General features: G+C 58.5%; 8 protein-coding genes across 8 annotated transcripts; 4 read left to right on the forward strand and 4 right to left on the reverse strand.

The window, feature by feature from the left end:
* Window positions 1–293: 293 nt before the first annotated feature.
* BXZ73DRAFT_47578 (histone-fold-containing protein) lies at window positions 294–935 on the forward strand (the record flags this gene model as incomplete). The annotated part of the gene is made up of 3 exons (XM_048019901.1): window positions 294–476; window positions 544–792; window positions 882–935. 3 exons carry the CDS (start codon window positions 294–296, stop codon window positions 933–935), a joined length of 486 nt encoding a protein of 161 aa, XP_047877409.1.
* A 753-nt stretch (window positions 936–1688) lies between these two features.
* BXZ73DRAFT_47665 (uncharacterized protein) lies at window positions 1689–3259 on the forward strand (the record flags this gene model as incomplete). The annotated part of the gene is made up of 2 exons (XM_048019916.1): window positions 1689–2369; window positions 2447–3259. The coding sequence occupies 2 exons, from the start codon at window positions 1689–1691 to the stop codon at window positions 3257–3259; spliced, it is 1494 nt and encodes a 497-aa protein (XP_047877410.1).
* A 457-nt stretch (window positions 3260–3716) lies between these two features.
* On the reverse strand, window positions 3717–8457 carry BXZ73DRAFT_101809 (uncharacterized protein; the record flags this gene model as incomplete). The annotated part of the gene is made up of 10 exons (XM_048015018.1): window positions 3717–4088; window positions 4143–4543; window positions 4705–4770; window positions 4854–5117; window positions 5180–5448; window positions 5503–5601; window positions 7576–7670; window positions 7731–8143; window positions 8200–8277; window positions 8334–8457. 10 exons carry the CDS (start codon window positions 8455–8457, stop codon window positions 3717–3719), a joined length of 2181 nt encoding a protein of 726 aa, XP_047877411.1.
* A 1659-nt stretch (window positions 8458–10116) lies between these two features.
* Window positions 10117–11456, reverse strand: BXZ73DRAFT_90269 (vacuolar protein sorting-associated protein 26; the record flags this gene model as incomplete). The annotated part of the gene is made up of 7 exons (XM_048025579.1): window positions 10117–10167; window positions 10211–10353; window positions 10460–10635; window positions 10696–10860; window positions 10919–11075; window positions 11133–11205; window positions 11310–11456. 7 exons carry the CDS (start codon window positions 11454–11456, stop codon window positions 10117–10119), a joined length of 912 nt encoding a protein of 303 aa, XP_047877412.1.
* Window positions 11457–12004: 548 nt separating this feature from the next.
* On the reverse strand, window positions 12005–14145 carry BXZ73DRAFT_101811 (uncharacterized protein; the record flags this gene model as incomplete). Its single annotated transcript, XM_048015019.1, has 6 exons — window positions 12005–12328; window positions 12396–12784; window positions 12844–12900; window positions 12955–13017; window positions 13070–13722; window positions 13778–14145. 6 exons carry the CDS (start codon window positions 14143–14145, stop codon window positions 12005–12007), a joined length of 1854 nt encoding a protein of 617 aa, XP_047877413.1.
* A 444-nt stretch (window positions 14146–14589) lies between these two features.
* BXZ73DRAFT_101812 (WD40 repeat-like protein) lies at window positions 14590–16343 on the reverse strand (the record flags this gene model as incomplete). Its single annotated transcript, XM_048015020.1, has 8 exons — window positions 14590–14623; window positions 14675–14776; window positions 14829–14990; window positions 15080–15635; window positions 15685–15844; window positions 15992–16107; window positions 16157–16230; window positions 16288–16343. The coding sequence occupies 8 exons, from the start codon at window positions 16341–16343 to the stop codon at window positions 14590–14592; spliced, it is 1260 nt and encodes a 419-aa protein (XP_047877414.1).
* A 1431-nt stretch (window positions 16344–17774) lies between these two features.
* BXZ73DRAFT_77884 (uncharacterized protein) lies at window positions 17775–18612 on the forward strand (the record flags this gene model as incomplete). Its single annotated transcript, XM_048022745.1, has 3 exons — window positions 17775–17864; window positions 17918–18247; window positions 18313–18612. The coding sequence occupies 3 exons, from the start codon at window positions 17775–17777 to the stop codon at window positions 18610–18612; spliced, it is 720 nt and encodes a 239-aa protein (XP_047877415.1).
* Window positions 18613–19464: 852 nt separating this feature from the next.
* BXZ73DRAFT_47735 (uncharacterized protein) lies at window positions 19465–21078 on the forward strand (the record flags this gene model as incomplete). Its single annotated transcript, XM_048019928.1, has 2 exons — window positions 19465–20715; window positions 20773–21078. The coding sequence occupies 2 exons, from the start codon at window positions 19465–19467 to the stop codon at window positions 21076–21078; spliced, it is 1557 nt and encodes a 518-aa protein (XP_047877416.1).
* Window positions 21079–21950: the final 872 nt, after the last annotated feature.

A 21950-nucleotide genomic window follows, 5' to 3' on the forward strand; every position in this document is an offset into this window, starting at 1 on the left:
TAGGCGGTGGATAGACGACGTAGTTATTATTGACGGAGGAAGAGAGGACGTTGTGGCATCTGTCAACGCGCACGAAATAGTACAAGGGAGTTACTGAGGGTTTTGAAGGCGCGTGCGAGGGCCAACCCAAGGGCTGGTATCGGTCAAATAACGTCATCTCACTGCGTGCACCGAGGGAACGCGTCCAGGCGCGTCCTCTGCTCGTCCAACTGCCTTGTTCGTGGCCTCTTCCTCCCCCTCACCGTTTTGCTTCAGCTCTATTCTCTTCTCTAGCACCCGTCCAGCTTTTCTCCATGTCGACCGAATTCTCCCAGCCTGCCGCGATCGCTCCGCAAGTCATCGCTCCCCAGACCATCGCACCACAAGACGACGGCTCCGGCGTCGTTGCGCCCGCGCCCGTGCCCGAGACCGTCGAACCGGTGCCCATCACCGAGCAAGAGGTGGGCGAGTACCGCGAGCAAGACCGCTTCCTCCCGGTGCGTGCCCCTTCCGGTGCTCGTGCGCGCCGCGCTCACGCCGCGGCGGGCTCTCGTCGCGCGGCAGATCGCCAACGTGTCGCGGATCATGAAGGGCGCGGTGCCGGGGACGGCGAAGATCTCGAAGGAGGCGAAGGAGTGCGTGCAGGAGTGCGTGTCCGAGTTCATCTCCTTCATCACCTCCGAGGCGGCGGAGAAGTGCCAGATGGAGAAGCGCAAGACGATCGGCGGCGAGGACATCCTCTACGCGATGGTCACCCTCGGGTTCGAGAACTACGCTGAGTCGCTCAAGATTCATCTCGCGAAGCTGAGGCAGGTGAGTGCTCGACTGCCTCACAAGCACGGACGGCGCGGATGGCTGGTGGAGGTGGTCCGGAGGCTGACACGGCGGTCACTCTTGCGCAGCATCAGGCAACTCCGGGAAGCGTGCGTAATGTCGACGCTGGAGGGGACGATTAGAATGCGTTTCTAAACCGAGAGGGTCGCTCTCAAGACAAAATCTTGGATCGACGCCTAGCACAATGCTGTATGTATCATGGATCACACAGGAAGTGTTGCTCATGGCCTTCATGCAGGGGTGCTTCTCGTGCACTTGAAGCCTGGTCGCTCGCCTCTCGAATTCTAGGCTTGGTTCCAAGACGAGGTGATGCGAATATAGACTTGCAAACCGCGCGGTTCGCAGTCCTTCCCCGTATTTGGACGCCGGGGTGTGGAGTCTGGTCTAGCGTCTGTGACGTGAGTGTTGGACCACTTGGTGCCCCAGCCCATGACTGTCTCAGTCTCGACAACAGGGAGTTCTGGCGAGTTTCGAGCTTTGTGGCCGTGTACGGCGGATTGGGTGGCGCTGGAGGGGTAGACACCTGGACGTCGAGGGATGGGTTGGCATAGCTACGCTTCCTAGAACCGGTAGCACATCTACACATGATAGACCTGTTCGAATGGGAGCGAAGGTCGACTTTCGAGCTCACGAGTACCCAACGGCGGTAGAGAAAGATGGAAGCGGCCGGGAGCGGGATCCGGGAGTCTGCCGGAGCCGTGATTGCGGCCAAGCCGCTCGTCCAGGCTCATCCCAGCGTTCTGAGCTGTCTCAGCTACCACCACCACCCATCCTCCTTGGCTCCTCCTCCCACTCCCTCTCCTCCACTTTCTGCCCGTCTAACACCCTGGATCGCCGCCATCCACCCCATCCCATTCTCTAGCCCGACCACCACGATGGCCGACGTCCAGTTCTCGTGGTCGGACTCGCTCACCGCCGCGTTCTCCAGCTGCCTCCCCTGCCTCAAGCACTCCGGCCCCCAGCTGCCCGACTCGGACGCCGAAGACCAGCAGCCCTCGCATGGCTTCGCGAGCCCGTTCGCGCACGCCGTGCCCCCGCCCCGCGCGCGCCCGGACGAGCTCGAGGGCCTCCTCGTCGACCCCGACGAGCTCTCGCTGCACACCAACCCGGGCGACCGCGCCCGCCGGCGCAAGAAGAAGCGCAGGGGGGTGCCGAAGCACATCCGCGTCTTCGGCTACGACCTCTTTGGCCGCGCGCCCGCGATCCAGCTCCCGGAGTCGGACGAGGAGGGGCAGGAGCCGCCGCGACCGAGGACGAGTCGCGGCCGGGCGTCATTTTCTGGGGGGTTCGGGGAGGGAGAGGGAGAGGACGAGGTGCGGCCGAGGACGACGTCGACGAGCACGCTCGACTCGGACGCGGCGCCGCTCGACCCGCAGGCGATCGCGGCGATGGGCGCGGCGCGCAACACGGAGGCGTTGGCGCGGGAGGAGGAGGAGCGGCGGGAGAAACAAGAACGGCGGCGACGGCGACGGGAGCGGAAGGAGCTGAAGCGGCTCGCGGTCGCGCACGCGTTGGACGCGCAGGCTGCTGGGGCGCAGGAGTTCGAGGGCTTCCAGGTGCGTCTCTGCCGTTCATCATGCCCATCTCCCCAGCGTCCGATGTGTGCCTGGGCTCACGCACACCCGTCTCACAGGGTAGCGCCCCGTTCTCCCCGTTCTCGCCCAGCGTCGGCTCCGGCACGGGCACGGGCACCGGCTCCGTCACGTCCTCGCAGTCCCACTCGGACGGCTTCGGGCCGTTCGCGCACGGCCAGCCGACGCAGCACTTCGACCCGGACGCATTCGCCGACGACGACCCCGACGGCGACGGCGCGGACTTCGGCGGCGAGACCTACGCCGCGACCCCGCGCGGCGCGAAGCCCGGCCGCTCCTCGCATTCCGGCGGCACACGCACCACCTCCGACACCCGCTCCTCGTCCACCGACAGCGGCTCGCGCGGCACCGGGGGCTCTGCGGGCTACGCCGGGCACCCGCACCTCGCGCAGCAGCCGTACGTGCACTCCCCGCTCTCACCGTACGCCGAAGACTCGTTCCCCGCCCCCGAGCTGGATGGCGCCGTCGGCGGCGGCGAGAAGAAGCGCAAGAAGCGGCGCAAGAGCCGCCCCGCGGAGCTCGTCGTCGACCCCGGCATGGACATCGACGCTGAGGGCCCGCTCTCGTCGACGATGATCGTCTCCCCGCCCACGGCCGCGCGCGACCGCGTGCTTGTCTCCCCTGCGCCGGGCACGGGGCTCTCGGTGGCGTTCGAGGGCTTCCCGGGAGATTTCGCGTCGCGGAAGCTGCGCGGTGTCGGGGCCGAGCTCGCGGCCCCTTCTGCGGCGACGGGGCAGCCAGCGGAGGCCTACACGCCCGTGACAGGCTTCCCGAGCGCGGGGCTGCGCGGGTCGGGGATGCCGCGGCGGAAGAGCGATGCGGGGGTGTTCCTCGCACGGCGCGGGGACGAGTGAGGGGTCGGTCGTCGCCTGTGGTTGCATGAGGACTGTCTTCCGATGTCGTTCTGATGTCCGCTACTCTCCACTGCCTTCCTTTCGTTGTCCTGTTGGTCCGGCTCCTCTGTCGTGCCATGTTCGCACACTAGTACATACATAGTACATACCCCCGCAAAGTTATGCATCACTACTGTCCTTTGTCTCATCGGAGTTCGTCTGTACGTACTGTACCGGACTTGTATTCTCCATAGAAATTCAGATGTTTACGCATCCTGTAGTTTGAGATTCCGAGCCATAAGTCTGCTCTGGGGCACTCACGCGTAGTCTGTTTCGACCACGTCACGCATCTTGAACGTTGGCCAACCGAAATCATGTTAAGCACTAATTCCAGCAGATACGCAATTGCAGGCGGTCTATCATCGTTCGCATGGCCCGAGAATCTACTACTATAATACATGCGAGAAACTGTTTCCTATCAGACCGGTTGACGGTGCCGCCTCTGGACATCCTTCACAGCCGCGAGCGTCTTCTTTCTACGTTCAGACGACGGATAGTCTACCGAAGATTCGGAGTCGGAGTGCGACGGGCTTGTTCGTAGCGAACCAGCCTTCTCGACGGATTCTTTCGCGGCGACCAACGTGTCCCTCACCGCCGCCAATAACCTGTCTTTCATCGCCCGCAAAATCTCGACAGGAAGGCCCTCCGGTGGGTACCAGGAAAAGACGGTGGAATGGGTGCTCGGGAGTATGAACCTCACGCCACTGGTTTGCCGTTCGGCGATGAGCTGCGCGAGGAGGTCGCAGCAGAAGCAGCAGTTCTCGCTGACGCCGATCGGGATGGTGTCGTTCTAGTTGCAGCCTCAGGTGAGCGGCGGGAAGGGTTGGAGTGCCCGAGGGCGCACCTTGAGAACGTCCTTCACCGGGTCCAAGACCGATGCCGACGCCAACACCGATTCGGTGTTCTCGTGGACAGACAGCGCATGCGCCATGAGCACAGTTTCTGCGTGCGGGGATGCGTGTCGTGCTCTCCAGGTTGCCTCGTCTAACACCTTTTGGAGCGAGTCGAGTGGGACGTCGACGTCGGCGTCCTTCAAAACTGTCTGAAGCTCCTCCAGCACATCGGTGAGGCAGGAGGAGACGTCGAGTGGATCGAGAGGGCCGTCGTCCACGTGAATCGCCATCAACTTTGTGGAGGCGGGGGCTTTCGAGAAGCGTTTCATAATCTTCTGGATGTCCAGGGGGAAGACGACGGCCTCCAGATTTCGAACGAGGTGTTCCTTCACGCCTTCGCCAGGTAATGCATCTGCCGCCGAATCAGACGTCGACGTTCAAGAGTCAGTTAGGTTAGGCCACATCGCCTACACAGACCATGCTCTAGCGCGGCCACGCCGGCGTCCGCGTGTGGGGCAGAGACATCGTGGCCTCAGCGGTCGTGAATGCGTGTCGCGCAGACGGATGGCACACCTTGACCGGATACGCCACCAGTGGGAACTGTCCTCTTGCTGTCTTTGCCGCGGTCCCGGATGACATCTGACGACATTGGATGAGGACTGTGCGGCGTTGATGCAATAGTAAATGCTCACTCTCCAGCTTGGAACAGCTCCACAACTCACTTGCCTTCCTCGCTTCGCCCGGCTCGCGCCTAACGTCATCAGTGATGAGATAGCCTACGAGGTCGCACTGAATGAGATGCTTCAAGAGCCTCATGTTGTCGTGCAGATCTTGGTGCGCGGCAACAATCTCCTCCCCCGCCGAAGTTGCTTGGGGCATGTTCATGCGCTCGAGAAGTTTCTTCACACTGTCGACGGTGACCTGGAGTAGCTCTGCCCATGCTACGGCATTGTTGCCAGTGACAGGGTAAGAGTCATGAGCAGAATCTGTCGCCGAAGGAGACGGAAGTCCGTCGATCTGTGCTCTGCGAGGACATGCCGTAGATCACCTGGAATGGATATGGATATTCCAGAAGGGATGGCCGGTGGAGCGTCCTTCAATTTCTCATGGATGTAGGCTGTAGGATGCTGTGAACGGCCCGGGAACACCCAGATGTTGTTAGTGATGCGAGAAATGAGTTTGTAGCGGCAGCGGTAGGTGACGAAGGCAAAGAAGGACATGAGAGCTATGTCCGCATCGAAGCCTTCCGGGGAAGTCAAAAAGTACTGGGTTATGTCCACGACGTCTTGTAGGTGCCCCTCGAACTCGCGTTCTTCACTAGCAATAACGCAACTGAGTTGACTGTCTAAGTGGAAAAAAATCATGACGCACGGCAGATTGGATATGAGGCCACCCTCTAGAACCTCCTTGCCGGTGGAAGCATCCGGCTGAAAGAGCTTGAAAGTTTCGTCGACCTTAGGCTGGGTACGGCTGAAGCCTCCGTACGTTCAGATGGGCAGACGTTGTGGGAGGATAGCAGAGCAGTGATCCTGTCGCCATCCATGGAGCCAGTGAGAGCGACGACATTGCTTGCTGCGGGATCGCTCTTGCTCCCTGGAGTTAAGAGGAAGGAGAGACTGTGCCATATGTCAAGCCAGGCCTGTTCGTCCGCCTCGTTGCGGTGCCTGAAACCGGTGGCCGCGGGCGAAGTGGAACACAGATGAGAGCAGCAATACATGAGCCCTGAGAGAAAGTTGTTCAGAGGGCATGGATGTCCGAAGTGAGAAACCGAGAGGGGCGAGTGAATGGAGCACAGTGAGACCTCGAGCCCAAGTGGGCCCTTCGCTCTCAAGCGCTCAACTTCAGTGGCGCAAAACTCGATATCCTTTCTCACTCTCTTCCATCTTCCCCTCCAGAGGCCCTCGTTCAAAGCATCGCCCCACTCTTATATTGCGCAGAATATCGGTGGGGCCCTACGTGCAGCACAGGCCAAGAACCAAGACGGGCATGTACGACAAGGCGCGACCGCCGAGATCCCGCAAGCTGGGACAGAGATCGTCAGTCTGACTGGCGAGACAAACGCGGTCATGCGTCTGCTCGAGAAGGACGGAGATGATTGCATGCACGGTATGTCATCCACCTCGCCCTTTCTTCAATCGTTTATCCCGGACGTGTTACGTCTCCGTTCAGACTGAGATCAAAATGCGTATAGTCGCATGCGGAGTCTCGCCGCGAACGCGCGAGACCTCGGAGGGCGGATCGGCGCGCCGTGGCATGCCATTGTCAACTTCAACCCGCCGAGGTGGGATCTCGCGCGTTGTCGAGGTTGAGGCACTCGGTGTGTCTGTCCTCCTCCCCGCTCCCAACGCGCGCCCCGCAGACGTGATCGGCAACATCCCAACAGACATCCCCGTTTTCTCGTGTATCAGCTCTAGAGGCGCATGCAGCTCAGCGTGGCCTCGAGGGGCATCCTGGTCGTGTACTCGACCGAGACCCGAGCGATGTGAAGCTGCTGGGGAAGGAGTTCGAGAAGGGGACGTCACGGAGCTCTGCGCGTTCGACAACTCCCGCGTACGGATATCGCCCGTGCTCGGTGAGTTTTTCCGCGACTTGTGTGACAGTACGCGACCGCTCACTGACCACTTGCACAGGCTCGCTTTCGGCGATCTCTGGGCTGAACTTCGACATTTTCGCGTCGACAGTACCGTTTCACCGACGACGACTTCATCACGCACTACAACGCAGACGACAATGACTCACGGCCCCTACACGTCGACAAAGCGACCCTCGTGCCCCATCTGGAGCGAGTCACCGACGTCGGGTTGAAGGAAACTTTGAAACACGGTATTGGTTGCTGCACGAGGCGCCCAACAAGCAGGATGTCAAACTACAAGCAGGCTCAATCGGGGGCAGCAACTTCTAGGCACACGCTACTGCGGCGGCGCAGCAGGTGCGGGAGCGGGAGCGGGCGTTCCAGGGGCTGTGGGAGGCGGATGGCGTGGCGGAGAAGCGACGCCGGGGTGCACCTCGCGCAGGGTGGGCGAATGGGCGGTCGGGGACGGTGCATATCATACAAAGATGCCGTTCTTGATGCATGCCTATCTTCTCAGCCTCAGCTTCGAGTCTCGTCCTTGATCATTGCCAACTACTCGTACATGCGAGAGGTACCCCAACATCCTACAAACACATTCCTCAACGGATACTAGGCTCTTTTTCTCTCAGAACGGTATGCTTCCATCTCCGCATCTATCATCTCATCTAGTGCGATGGGATCCACGTCTGGCAACGGTTCGGAGTCCGAGTCCGACGGGCTCGTCCGTCGCGAGTCAGCCTCCCTTTGGGCGACTATCACCCTATCCCTCACCGCGGCCAACAATCGGTCTTTCAGGCCACCAGGATCTCAATGGGAAGACCCTCCGGAGGATACCAGCAAACACAGTCCAATGGGTCGCTGGGAGGACGAACTTCAGTCGACCAGATGGCCGTTTGTTGATGAGCTCCGCGAGGAGGTTGCAGCAGAAGCAGCACCTCTTGCTGACGCCGATCGCGATTCTGTCATCCTGTATACATAACAACGGCGTGAAGTCAGCGGCGTCACCGCTGGCTGCACGAGATCTTACCTCGAGAAGGCCCTTCACCCGGTCCACGATGTCCTCCGGCCCCGCCAACGCCGTCCCGGTGTGCTCGTGCGCGGAGAGCGCATGCGCCATGAGGGCAGCTTCCGCGTGCAGGGACGCCCGCTGTGCTGCGCCAACCGCAGCTCCTAGCACCTTTCGGAGTGAGTCTGGGGGGACGCTGACTCTCTCCGCCTTCAACGCTGCTCGGAGCTCTTCCAGCACATCGTCGGCACAGGAGATGTCCACTAGACTGAGAGGGCTGTCGTTCACGTGGATCGCGTTCAGCGTCGTGGACGGAGGGGCTTTTGAGAAGCGGTACATGATCTGCCGGATGTCAAGGGGGAAGAGGAGAGTCTCCAGGTTTCGAACGAGGTGATCCTTCACGCTTTCGCCTCCCCTGGGGAACGCATCCGCAGCTGGTTCAAACTCGACAGTCAGCACAGCCCACACAAAGAAGACACACGACACGGACCATACTCCACGAAGTCCGCGTCGATGTCCACGTGCGAGACAGAGACACCACCCTCTTCGATGCCGTCGCGAATGACATCTGTCCATATCTGATGAGGACAATTGCATGGTGTCGGTTCAACGATAAACACTCACTTTCCAGCTTACAGCAGCCCGCAAACGTGCCTGCCGTCCTCGCTGTGTCCAGGTCGTACTTGATATTTGTAGTGATGAGGTGATTGAGGAGGTCGCTCTTTGTGAGACACTTCAGTAGCCTCATGTTCTCTTCCAGCCCGTCGTAAGTGGGCCTGATTTGCGTCGTATCGTTCGTGTCCCGGAGCGTCTTCGTGGCGTTCAGACAATCTTGATGCCGTCGACGGTGGCCTTGAGTAGCTCTGCCCATAGTACGGCATTGTCGCGGGTGAGTGCGTAGGAGTCGTGAACGGCGTCTGTCGCTGAGGGTGACGGGGATTTGATGTCCTCTATCCCCACCTTTGTGACGACATGCCGTAGATACTTGGGATGGAGATGAACGTCCCACGGGGATGTACGGTGGATCCTTCTCCACCTCGTTGCGGATGTAGGCGCGGGATGCTGTGGAGTATCGAACTTCCAGATGTCTTTGCCGTGGTCGATGCAAGCAATGAGTTTGGAGCGACAGCGGTAGGTGACGAAGGCGAAGAGGGATGCGAGGTCTACTGCTAGATCGAATCCCTCCGGGCGAGTCAAGAAGTACTGGATTATGTCCACGACGTCTTGTAGGTGCTTCTCGGACTCGTGATTGGCTCTGACCATGCAGGTGAGCATCGACTGTCTACGTGGAAAGAAGAGTAATAATTACGGGAGTCTGGCTATGAGCCCAAGCCCAGAAGATGCCTGCCATTGGAGGGGTTCGGCGGTAAGAGATTGAAAGTTGAACCAGCATCAGAAGGACTATTAGACGCAGTAGTCGATTGAGGTGGAGTTGTGCCAGAAGATAAGAGTGCAGTGATGCCGCCGCCATCCATGTTGCCAATGACAGCGACGGCCTTGTTCCCCTTAGGATCGGCCTCGTCTCCCGGGGCGAGGAGCCAAGAGAGACTATGCGACATGTCGACCTTGTGTCGTTCGTCCCACTGGCCGTGAAACCAGACACCGGTGGGACGGGAGGACTGAAGCACAGCTGAGAGCAGCAAGACATGAGCCCTCAGCGACGGTATCGATGATTGTTTGCGTTCGGAGGGCATGGCTGTCTAAGGGGTCGAGAAGAGCAGATCGAGACGGGACGGGCAGCGACATCGTATGAGTCACCGGCTGAACCCAGCCCTCCTCGATCGCCAACCTCATCCATGCGCGCGCAAGTCCCCATTCCCATTCCCCCTCCCGCACGCTGCGTCCGACATCGTCCGACAAGGGCACGGGCATCCGAGGGTGCCCTGCGTGCACTCGCTGGTGATGAGCTCGTACGCAGCACATTAGCGTACGGCGGGCGCACTCAGATACCACTCGGACATTCGAACACGGTGAGCGATCTACCATTCTGGAGCTCATGTTGATCCTAACCGCGAGACTCAAAGACATTCATCCATCCTGCCCCCGCATCCTATTCCCCAGCGGCCGGCGGGACCCCGCCACCCTCGTCTCACTGAGCATGTCCATCCGGGGCTCTGTCTTGCCGAGTGGCTCTGGATACAAAGGACCCGGCAGAGGTGTGGGGACAAGAGGTCGTGAAGATGGTGAGGCAACGGCAAGAAGTGCACAAGGTCATCCGGTGGATAATGTGAGGTCGGGGGTGTGCGCAGGAAATGTACTTCATATTAATGCAGACGGTGCTCACCGCTGTGTATCACTATCCCCGTCCTCTGAAGCAACCTCGATTGCATGCAATAATGTATATAGTACATCAGTTCTGCAAAGGTGTTGGTGAGTTCTAGCTCGCACCAGACAAGGGGAATGAGACTTACTTCCGGTATCCGGAAAATCGTAATCTCCTGAGTGGTTCAAAGCAACCCTGGTCAATAATGACAAGCGTATGAGAAGCACGACGTATGAACCTGCTGCTTGAAGTACCGCCGGTTCTCCTCGTCGATGAGGACGAGGTTGAGGTAATATCGTGTACTGAACTTCTTGTTCACGTCGCGGAACGTTGGTGTGAGGTCGAAGCCACCAAGGAACAGGCGGATAGGGATGGTCTCGCCTGGTGATCAGGTTGAGCACCAACCCGACGAACATCATCGTGATACAGGGCGTGTGAGGTAGCTTTGGAGGTGGGGGAGATGCAAGAGAAGTAGAGTAGAACATACCTCGAATAGGCGCACCGTCCATAATCTCGAACTTGGTAATGGTCTCGCTCTCGTTGTACTGATTCGGTGGTGACCCCGTAGTCTCCCTCCTAATGATAGAAAGCTCCATATGCTTGATCTTGATGCGTACCAGGAGGAAGTAGATCTTGCCGACGATGACGTCCTTCAAGTGGTATCTGAATGGCGAGAATGGTGTCACCAGACCGCATACAGCCAACGTGAAAGGGGATACGCACTTGGACTTGTTGTACTCGAACTCTATGTGCAGACAGTCCTCAATGCCGACCTCCATCTTGATTGAGTTGTTACTGTCTGGCGGCATACGGTACGAGTGTACCCAGAGGTCCTTCTCCTTCGTCACGTCCGCTATTCTTCGCGCAATCGACACCTTGATGAAGTACCTAGCACGTAGAAGGACTTCGCTGTGAGAATGAAGACAGATAAACGGGCTGGACGCACCTAAGCTTAACGTTGATGCCCTGGTAGCTCTCGAACTGTTTCTCCACGTTCTTGAAGAGGAACTCGAACGTCTGCGCTTGCCGCATCTCCCCCGGGGCCGCTAACTCTTGTGATAGCGACAAGAACTCATGATGGTGGCCCCGGTCATAGAAGAGCTCTGCGGCACTCATGGTCAGACAATGGCGCAGAGGCGAGCGGTGACAAAACGGCGCACCAATACTGCCGATGAACTCGACCTTGATGCCCTCATGCGCGAGCTTCTTCCCGTCTCGCACGCGCACTGATACCTAGCCGGGCGCAAAGGCGAGTAAACCCGACCGTCAGCGCGTCATGAGGCGTGGCGGAGGGGGACGGGGGACGGGACGGGGAGAGGAACGGGCAAGTCGCGCACCTCGCCCGAGACGGACTCGCCGTCGTAGTAAACGGGGCAAGAGATCATCTTCTCCTTCTCTGCCTTGATCTCGATCTTTTTCCGGTCATCCTCGCCCTCGAGCTTGATGTCGACGTCCACGGGCGAAGCAAAGAAGTAGGCGGCCATGGTGGTCTGGCGGAGAGCTTGCAGCCGCGCAAGGCGCAGCGCTCCATGGAGCGCAGGTTGGCGCTACGCTGCCAGCGCCAATGCCAGGGTATATATACCCCACCACCCATCTTCAGTGCACCTCCTTCTGCGCCCTCTGCCGCGGCCGCGGCCGTTTTCTCCCCTCCGCCGTGCCGCACGCGTCTGTACTGGCAAAGGGAGACGAGGAGGTCATCCCCACCTCCCGAAGGTCATCCAAACGCACAAGTTCTCAATCGCCTTCTCTCAGCCCGAACGGACTCCGCTCGGCGCGTAGGAGCCTCAAGCATGTTTCGTACTGCAGCAAGCATGGTTTCGATCCCACTTGTTTGATCCCGTAGACCGATGCGCGGCCAGTCCGGGTGTGGGTGAGACAGAGGCACAGCTGATCGGTATATGCGCGCCCTGTGGCTCGTGAGTCGTCACTCAACGTGAACGGAAGACGAGACAACGTCGAATGCTGCTCAACTACGACTAGTACATGCAAGTCGAACCTTCTGATATCTGCAGAGGCATTTCGTATTCGGGGCTTACATGTTCCGGGCTGCGAGAAGAATCTCCAATAATTCGTCCTCTTCAGGAAGATCGGCACTGGAGTGCAGCGGCGTCGTCTGCGTCAAACTGGGAACAACCGTGGCATCTGTCAACCGTTCCCTCACCGCCTGAAACAGTTTCTCCGTCATCCTCTTCAGTATGTCGATAGGAAGTCCATCCGGAGGGTGCCAAGGAACAACGATGGAGTGAGTGCCTGGGAGAATGAGCTGCACTCCACCCAGTCGTTCCGTGACAAGCCGAGCAAGGAGATGGCAGCAGTAGCAGCACTTTTTGCTAACGCCGATAGCGATGGTTTTGTCCTGTATACCACAGAAAGTGAGCGGTGAGCTCCGCCGACAGCGCCAGAGCACACCTTGCATGAGACACCTTCGCCAACGACGCCTGTTCTTCGGGGGGTGAGCCCTTCGTAAACGCAGACAACACGCGCGCCATGAGCGTAGCCTCCGCATGCACGCTTGATTTGTTGACTTGCGAAGCCGCATCGTTCAACGTCTTGTTAAGGTCATCCGCGGAAACGTTGACATCCTCCGCCAAGATCTTCTGGATCTCCTCGCGGACCATGCCTAGGTAAGGCCACACATTAAACCGTTCGAGCGGTCCGTCGTCGACATAGATGGCGGTCAAGGGGGGAGCAGGGGATATCTTCGGTAGGTAGAGGATGATGGACGTGATATCGAGGGCCATGGTGAGAGTCTTTAGGTATCGGGTAAGGTGGTCTCCGACCGGCTCGTCATCGTCAGGAAGCGCCTCCGCGGCTGAATAAGTTGACAGTGAGCCGGAGTCCGTGTAAACGCGAATCATGCGCGACACGTACCCTCCTCGTCATCCTTGTCAGTGTCAACATCTGCCGTCGAACCCGGGATGTCCTTATCTGAGGTGTATAATAAGCAATGTGTCACACTACCAATGAGTCACAGATACGCACCTGTATCGGACTCGGAACGAGCGTCATCTTCCCCGGTGCCTTGGACTGTCCTTCTGACGAGTTCTACATGGGATGAAGGCGATTGTGCGACGTCAACTTTGGAACGGATACCTACTTTCCACTTGAGAGAAACTCGGTTTGCGCGCCTTGTCCAGCTTCTCCTTGATGTTCGGGGTGAGGAGAAAATGGAGGACGTTGCTATCGAGGAGGGACTTCAACCGTTTCATCGAACCATACAGGGCGATGGTATCACGTGCCTCCGCCCCACCTTCCTTCTTCTTCTTCTCGCCATTCACTAAGGCTTCGAGGCGCGTCTCCATAGTGTTGAGGCAATCTTCGAACACTTGCGCCCATGTCGCCGCGTTCTCTGCCGTGACCGGGTACGAGTCGTGGTCCGGGTTTTTCGCAGGATGAGAGAGATCCCTGGAAATGTTCACGGCTTCGAGGGCCGACCGTAGCTTGCCGGGCAGAGAGACATATGTGTCTTCAGGAATCGAGATGGAACTTATTGTCGCCTTTTTGAGCTGGGCGTGGATGTAGGTCGTTGGATGCATGTCATCGTCAAGTTTCCATATGCTGCGTCCGTTCTGGATACGTGAAAGCAGCTTGTAGCGGCAGCGATAGACGATGAAGAGGAATAGGGATATCGCATTGGCACCATCGGCAAGTTCAGAGGCAGCCATATGAGAGAAATCGGTCTTGTCCTTCATGAAGTAGTGGATCATGTTGACGACGTCTTGGATGTGCCCTTTGAAATTGTCGGCGTCCCTAATAACGGGTCTCAGCGTTTCGCAATCGATTGGAGGACAACAAGATCACGTACTTTCGCTCTCCTTGCAAGACGTTTTGTAGAACTTCAGACCCCTTGGTGGCATCCGACTCAAAGGTCTCTGAAGTTGGAATACGAGGCTCATTTGGTGTTCTACGCCACGGTGACAGGTTGCGTGAAGTGAGGATTGCAGTGATCGAATCGCGCTTCAAGGAGCCTATAACAGCGAAGACCTTGCTGCCCTTTTGGTCCGACTCGCCGCCAGTCGTCAAGAGAGTGGAAACGGCTTGCCTTATGTTCGCTTTCGCCTTATCTTGCGGGTTCCTAGACTTGGTCGTATCCGGACGGGAGTAGTGGAGGACGGCAGAGAGGAAGGTGACGGCGGCTCTTAGTTCAGATAGAGGGAGATTGTCGACGTCCATGGCAATACGAGTGGCAGCGACGGGTGGATGAAATATGTAAGCGCTGAGTGAGGAGGCGTGCCTCCGGCCGAACGGGTACTTATCGCCTTTTGTTTCCTCCCACATCGCACCTACCCACCAATACTCCCAGCGCATTGGTTGTGAGGGCGGCGTAGAACGCGTCGCCCACCGGCCTCGCGCTCAAGCGCACCGTCCGGGATCGCGACTTTTGCTCCTTCAACCAATGCACAGCGGCAATATACCAATTTCCAGGGGTATTCCAGCCTGCAAAGTTGCATGAACCCAAGCCGCGCATGCGACCCGACTAAGTAAATAATACAAGTATGAAAGCGCGACGGCCGAGACTGGTGCATGCGCGAAGCGTGATAGAAGATCCCCCACTCTGAAGCTACACAGGCCGAGAGATGCGCGAGGAGAGACGGGTGGCGGTGAGCATGGTGGGGGTCACTCATTTGTCTCGTCGTTGGAGTCGAGCAAGCTGTGGGGCGGTCAGCGTTAGCGCAGCCGCAGTCGTGGGGGAGAGACCCACCTATACTGCTTCATGAGCGAGCACTCGCCGCCATTCTCGAGATCGATGTTATACGAGTAGAAGTAACCTTCCGAGGAGACCACCATCACCTGCGGCATCGTCCTGTGCGCGCGGTGAGCAGGCATGACGCGGACTGGGCAGGAGGGGGACGCACCCGCTCAGCGCGGCGATACATCGCGCGCCGCTTGTCGGTAGTCGCAGGAACGCGAAGTCGCGTGAAGGCTCCCACATCTCAGTGAGCGTGTTCGGGAGGTAGCCGCCGACGGAGGCGGTCAGGTTCTTGGTCAAGTGCATTGACCGCCGGCGGAGCGTCGAACTGTTGAAAGTGCGACGCAGTGAGAAGGCGTGTCGGGTGTCAGGTAGGAGTGGCGTTGCACGATGCAGAGACGGAAAAAGGGTACGCACGAGACACTGCTGCCCTTCTTCTTGTCGACGAAGGCCTCGTACCCGCCGTCCAACCCTTGTGAGCCCTCCCGGCTGTCGATGCTTGCCGCCGGGCTCGCCGGACTCTGCGCAGGTGCCACGCCTTGTGCACGCCCCTGGCCGAGCTTGAAGATATGTACGGTGTCATGCGCGCTCGAGACGACGAGTAGAGTGGAGACGAGGTTAAAGTTGAGCGAGTATATGCGCGCCTCGCGTGTCCCACGACGGAACTGGTAAAGCTTCTCCGCGCCGGGTACCGACCACACGCGAATGACTGTGCCCTTGTCAGACGCGGTCGCGAGTAGAGTCCCGGTGCTGTTGAGGGAAAGGAAGGAGATTGGGGACTTGTGGGCTTGGATGACGTTCGCAACAGTGAGGGAGCGTGTGGAGAAGAGAAGGACGTCGCCCGTTGCGGGTGCGGACGCGGGCGGCGCGGCAGCCGGGGCGGATGGTGACGCGGCGGAGAGCGCAGGCGAGGGAACAGGAGACGGGTAGGCGAGGTAGGAATTGTCGGCAGAGGGAGAGAGGGCAACGATGGCTATGGGGGGTGTTGGAAGGCTGGGGGCATGTGAGAGTGTGAGACGTACCGTTAGGGTTTGGTGTTGTCTCGATGACGTGTAGTAGCTTCATGTTTGAGATGTCGTAGATGTATATTTCAACTTCCAGTACAATAACGAGTGTCTTGCGGTTGAGCTTGACGGCGAGGATGGAGGAGGGGAAAAGAAGTTCGCAAATGACAGATTGCCGCTGCGAGTGCATTAGCAACGGGTTGGCGACTGCGATGTGCGGAGGGGTATGCACTGTCACTCGCATATGTTGCATAGGTGGCCGCGGCGGCAAAGACGTCGCAAACAGAGCGAGTGCTGAGTATGTCCAGTATCATCGTATGCGTACCTTAGTATTAACTATCAGCAACTTCCGTGGGCTCGACTGTGGCTGGTCCGCTGCCCCGACTAATGCCAGGAGAGATGTGCAGAAGAGCATCTCGACAGTCCCTCGAGCGCCGTCATCTGGACAACCAAGTGAGGGACAGTAACTCAAACAAGGAGAAAGACGTACTCTGTGTATATACACGACCGAACGGATCACAGTTGGTGATGCTGTAGCCTTTCCTCGTCCCGACCGAGATGCATCTGGAGTGGGCGAGCGTCAGCAGGAGGAGCGAGAGACAAGTTGAGAGAGCAGCTGACGTGAAGTCCTGGTTGAAGTTGGCAAAGAGCATGTTCGGATTCAGACGTTCTGCCATGGTCGTAAGCGATGGATGAGACAACCACGGGGGTAGATGGAAGGCAGTCAGATGGCGGGGCGCGTCTCAGGCGTGTCCTCCACCGCGGAGGTAACGGCTATGTGACACGTGATACATATATGTAACACTGTCGGTAACTCTGATTGGACCAATTGCCTGCCAACTCCCACTCTGTATACATATCCCGTCATCCCAAGCTCTCTACCACCCTTCATCGACCTCAAACAGGTCGGAGGAGAGGGTCGCTCAGCCGCGCAAGTTTGTGCCGGGACACCCACAGCACCCGCGTGAACTGGGTGCGAGGGTTCCATGGAGTGGGCGCAGCGAATCGACGACGGTATGTTCATGTCTCCCTAGTCATTCAACTCGATCTAACAACCCCCCACAGGCGGTCTACTAAGTATACGCCACTGGCGTGCGTCGATTCTGAATGTTACCAATCGCTGGCGACGGTCAGCGGCTTACGTCCGTACACGACTCCGTTCGGCTTTCCAACGTCCTTTGTCATGTATGGCTTGTTGGGAGACGGAATATGGCCTCCTGCGGCACGCTATGCTCAACGACAAGTTGATCTCTCTCTATGCACCTCTCTCCGAAGCGATCTTGGTGCCCTCGACTCATCCCGATCCTTGTTCCCAGACAGTGATGCGAGCTAAGGAAACCTTTTGCTTATCTAGTCCCGCGAAGCGCTGCCAGCCTGGTCGGTGACTAGTTGACTTCCCAGAACGAGTACCTTACTTCGCTGCGGCCGTGCTTTGTTTTGCAACAATTGTTTAGAGGCTGTTCCCACACAGGTCCTTCCCCTACAGCATCACCATCGCGCCCCCCGGAAGCGCACGGAAGAGGCTTTGACGCAGTTCGTCATCTCCCACAAAAGTACGAGGAATTAATAGAGTGCAGACGGGTTGTGCGCGCGGAACACAACCTCAAGGCCTCACACCCCGCGCTCGTTGTTGCAGTCGCTCGCGCCGACCGAAGCCTCTGACGACGGTAACAAACGAGGGGAGGGATAGCGCGCTGAGGATGACTCCGGACGCGAGATGATACCGACGGGGACCTTTGAGAGAGAGCGAGACGTGCGTGCCTTGCGAACGGAAGTCTCCGCTGAGGATGCTTCAGGAATCAGGAGACAGGCGTACGTGGCTCACGCCAGTGTGAAGGCGCACAATCGCGTAGATCCTGTCCTCATGGCATTCTGCAGATTCAACGGAGGGACCTGCAAGGCCGGGAGAGCGCGAACCGGGTTGAACGGATCCGGAAGGCCATGCGCAGGGTCGAATCCGACTCGACGCGTGCGTGGCAAGCCGGCGGCCCGGCAGCGACACTTGTAGAGCCGCGCGCGCGCTCTCCTGGTCTCACAGACTCACACCCCCTCTGTCTGCTTCCTCCTGGAGTACCGTCTGTCTCTACAATACACGTCGCTGTCGTTCCATGCCCGACCCCCGCCCCGAACCCTCGGATCTGAGTGCTGTCTTTGGCGGTAGCAAAACACCGATCTCGAAATGGGTACCAATTGCTATGGTGCGTCTGCACGTCTTCTTTACCGCGACAGCGCCCTACAATTTCTGTGCTAGGTGTCTTTCTCTGCCGCCGCAATGGTGCTACCCATCATGCTTTTGCGACGCCAGCGAGCTGCAGCTATCGCGCGGACACTGGCTGAAGCACCACCGCCCCGTCGCGCAGCCCAAGGCGCGCCGGCCTCGAAGACACGCACAGTCTCTTCCGCCCCCGCTCCTCGTTCCACGATGCCACCGGTACTGCCGTCAGCATCTACACCTATAGTCGAGGAGGGAGCGAATGGTGCTTTGCTAAGCGTTGGGGCCTTCGGTGTCGCGACGCTCGCCGTCGGGGTCGGCGCGACCGCGACCGTGTTTGGAGTGCGACACTACTTGGGCGTACAGACGGTGAGCCCCGTTATCAAAACTGTTTCCTCGCGACCAACGTTCCAACACGCGCCCTCTGTCTCCAGGTGAAGGAGTTCGCGGATAAGATGCGGGAGGCGGTCACGACGCGTATGCCGCTGCTGACGTCGCGCATACATCGATCCCCGGAGGCTGAGGACGGCGATGTGCTCCTGCCTTTCCCCGACTCGCACGACCCGTCTCATGCGGACAAGGAGTGGACGTGGCCCGACGCGGAGAAACGGTTGAGGGAGGTGTTCGATACCCACGGGTTCTACGGGTGGGCCGCGGCGGCGATGCGAGAGCTCGAGGCGGAGGACCGGTTAGAACGGTCGAGGATAGAGCGATTGAAGAGCGGGCACGCGTAGCAGTGTGTGTTGGGGGGGAGGGAGATGTAATTGACCTGACCTTGTGGGTTCAGTCTGACCGAGGGCGAGTGCATAAGAAGCACGTACATTCGGTGATCTTCCGGTGTCGCCGACTTCGTTGTACGCGCTTAGTCGGCTGCAAGGCCGCATGGAGCGAGTCTGAGCAAGGCCGTCCATTAGCTTGCACACCAGTTCATGCGACAGATAAAGGTGCCCGGAGAGTGCTTCGGACTGACGCACTCGTCTTTCAGACCTTGTGACATGTCAATGCATGAGCATAATTAATTTTTGTCCAACCACAAGATGAACACAAAAAGCATGTTGTGGTGACGTTTCGCTGGATACGTGTGTACCATTGTCCTTCAAGCTTCAAGCTTCAAAGCTTCAAGACTCGCACAAGTTGAGCCACGATGGCTTCGTCGCCAACTGATGTCATAAGCGTGAGCCTCTCGGATGGCTCTCGGGTACTGTACAAGACAATTCAGAAGAGGCGTTTGAAAATGATCTTTGGATGCTTCGGTTACTCACTTAATTATTTGTGCTCCGAAATGGAAAGGGCGTGCATATACAATCGGAGCGCTGGAGAAAAAACCTGCAAAGAGGGGATCCGAACCGGCGTTCGGGACGCATGCCGTAAAAACGGTAAAACCGGAGTCTCGGGACTTCCCCGGAGTGTGGGCCACACTCCACATACAGTCTGCGCGCGTCCGCCGTACTTGCTCCCTCCCATCATCTTCCCCCACCTCCGCTCACCCCCCATCCCCACCCACTGCTGTGCGTATCATTTTATGGCTGAATTTTTGACCTTGCCCTGACACTCTTCTAGTCCCCATACCCAGGCTCGACACGGCAATGGATCCTGCATTCGAACGGATACCCGCCGAAATCTGGCTCGACATTTTCGAGCTTTTCCCGACTGCAATCGATCTATACGGCATCAGCGTAACATGCCGCAAGTTCCGGCACTTGACCATTCGCGCCCTTCACCGGGACGTCGTCTGGCACAAGGCAAAGCATGCTGCACTTGAATTGAAGGTCTGGGGCGACCTACCGGGAATGGAACCATATGTACGCTCTCTCGTTCTTGGCGTCACCCGTCTTCCTGCTGGCCATCGCGCTCGTCTCGTGGAGCTCGACGGAACTTCAATCGCGGGGGGCGTTCTTCACGACTCCGGGGATCCTTCCGCCGGCGGACCCATCAGCGACCGTCCGGCGAACATCGTCGACAGCTCCTTCGCTGCGCCCTCCCTCCACGATGCCTTATGGGCGAAGATACAGACTTTCACGAAGATCTCGTCGCTCACCTTCGCGAACATGTATGTTCTCCCCGAACACTTCGAGCTCGTCCACTCCCTCCCCCTCCTCCGTGCCCTGCGCATCGACACTTGCGCTATCTGCTCCCGCTCGCCGCACCCCGCGCTCAACCACGCGACGCTCCCGATCACGGACCTGACGCTCTACAACATCCGACGCGCGACGCGTTCGCTTCCCAACGTCCCTGGAGGAGTCGACGACCTTGCATACGCGCTCTCTCTCGCCGTCGCGCAGAACCTGCGTCGCCTCAGCATCGACTCCACCGCAGACGTCTTCCGCTCTGTGTTCGGCGTGTGGGACGCACCGGCACGAGGTTGGGCCATCCCGCCGAACCTCGAACACTTGTACGTCAAGAAAGGTGTTGTTGCCGTAGTCGAGCGCCCGTCGCTCTTCGTTGTCGAGCACGCGTTTCCCGACACCCACCTCTACCACTTCTGCGTCCAGGCGAAGTCGCTCCGCACGGTGTCCACCCCGATCTTCGTCCCCGCGCAGGTCCCCATCGCACCGGAAGCGCTGCCGGCCGGCCTGGAGCGCCTGTGTGCCCCGCTGGACACAGTGCAGCTCGTCGCGGGGGTCCGCCCGCTGCAGGCGATCGGCCTGCTCAAGTGCGGCGTGGCCGCGCGCGAGGGCATCATGGCGATGTCGTCGATCGGGTACAGCTGTCCTCGCCTGAAGATGCTCCTCGTGGAGCTCAAGGGATGGGACGAAGAGATATTGTCTGCCGCAGCACAGCTCTTCAAATGCCTTCGGCGGCTGAAGGTGCTTTACGATGGCGCCGGCCCAAGCGAGGTGAGTATATGCTCTTTATTCTACCCCTTACTCGGTGCTTACGACCATGCGCTCAAGGACTTTCTGGTCTCCTTGGCCCCCGAGTTCCTTGTGAATTTCCCCGACCTCCATACCCTCCAACTTTATCATCAGCCGCCCATTGGCACAAAGCGGCCTGACTATCCCACTTCACTCTACGACGAATCTTTCGACACGATCGAGGAGGAGCTGCGCAATATCATTATCCCGTGGAACAGGTACTGCCCGAACCTGCGTTTGGTGCAGTTGCACGCTGGCTATGTCATGACGCGAGCGTTCGAAGGCGCTACCTGGAACTTGGAGCGCGTTCGGCGCGTCGAGGAGATCGAGGAACTGGACTATTGATACCACCATTGTGCATGGCTGGCGTGGTTTGGACACCCTCTCGCAGTCTCAGACGCTTGGCTTCACGCTTATGCATCTACATACCTTTGACATCGGTTTTATGGCAGTGACGGGTTAGTTCTGTGTACGATAAAGGATCAGTCATATGAGTGCGCACATTTTACGTGCATTGTAACATACTATGGAATTTGGACCACTTGTTTAGAATAAACGATTGTGGCGAGCTCTGCGATGCATGGACGAATTCATACCTGCGTCTTGGGGAATGTCGAAGAGTACCACCAAGTCCTTTATGCCCCCATTTCTTCGTCTTCGTCTGATTCGTTGTCGTTGTGCACCACTTTGATGCACAGTATCGCAAAACACGCAGCAGGAGGCTTGTCATGCATACTTGATCGCTGGTGGAAGAATGCTCGCAATCCAGTCGGAGCTTGGGGCATAGCGTTGGGAAACACGGGAATAAACCTGTCAAACGTGCACGCCAAAGGACTCTAGTGTCGCGGATTCTGGTACAGAGAAAACGACATAGTGCATAGCGTTGGTTCCTGCGTCGGCCTGTGCACAATGGGCATGTATGCACCGTTGTACATGTGTAAATGAAGTCGGGCCGAAGATGCCGGGCTCCCCAGGGCGCGATCACGTGAGGTGCGCGTAGGTAGTTCGCGAAACTGAACATTGACGCTCGACCACGCTTGCTTCCAGCGACGTTGATGTCTCCGCTCTCCGCGCCTCCATAAGTTCCCCTCTTCTCTCCGACATCTGTGTATCTGCGACATTGGAGCTCCAACCGCCACATTTCGACACACTCGCCTCAAGACTACCGCCAACACCATGTGGGCTAAAATCAGCGGTGCCCTCAAGCGTCCCGAGAC

The sequence above is a fragment of the Epithele typhae genome (genome assembly GCF_022376455.1).
Source record: "Epithele typhae strain CBS 203.58 chromosome Unknown BXZ73scaffold_27, whole genome shotgun sequence".
NCBI lineage: Eukaryota > Fungi > Basidiomycota > Agaricomycetes > Polyporales > Epitheliaceae > Epithele > Epithele typhae.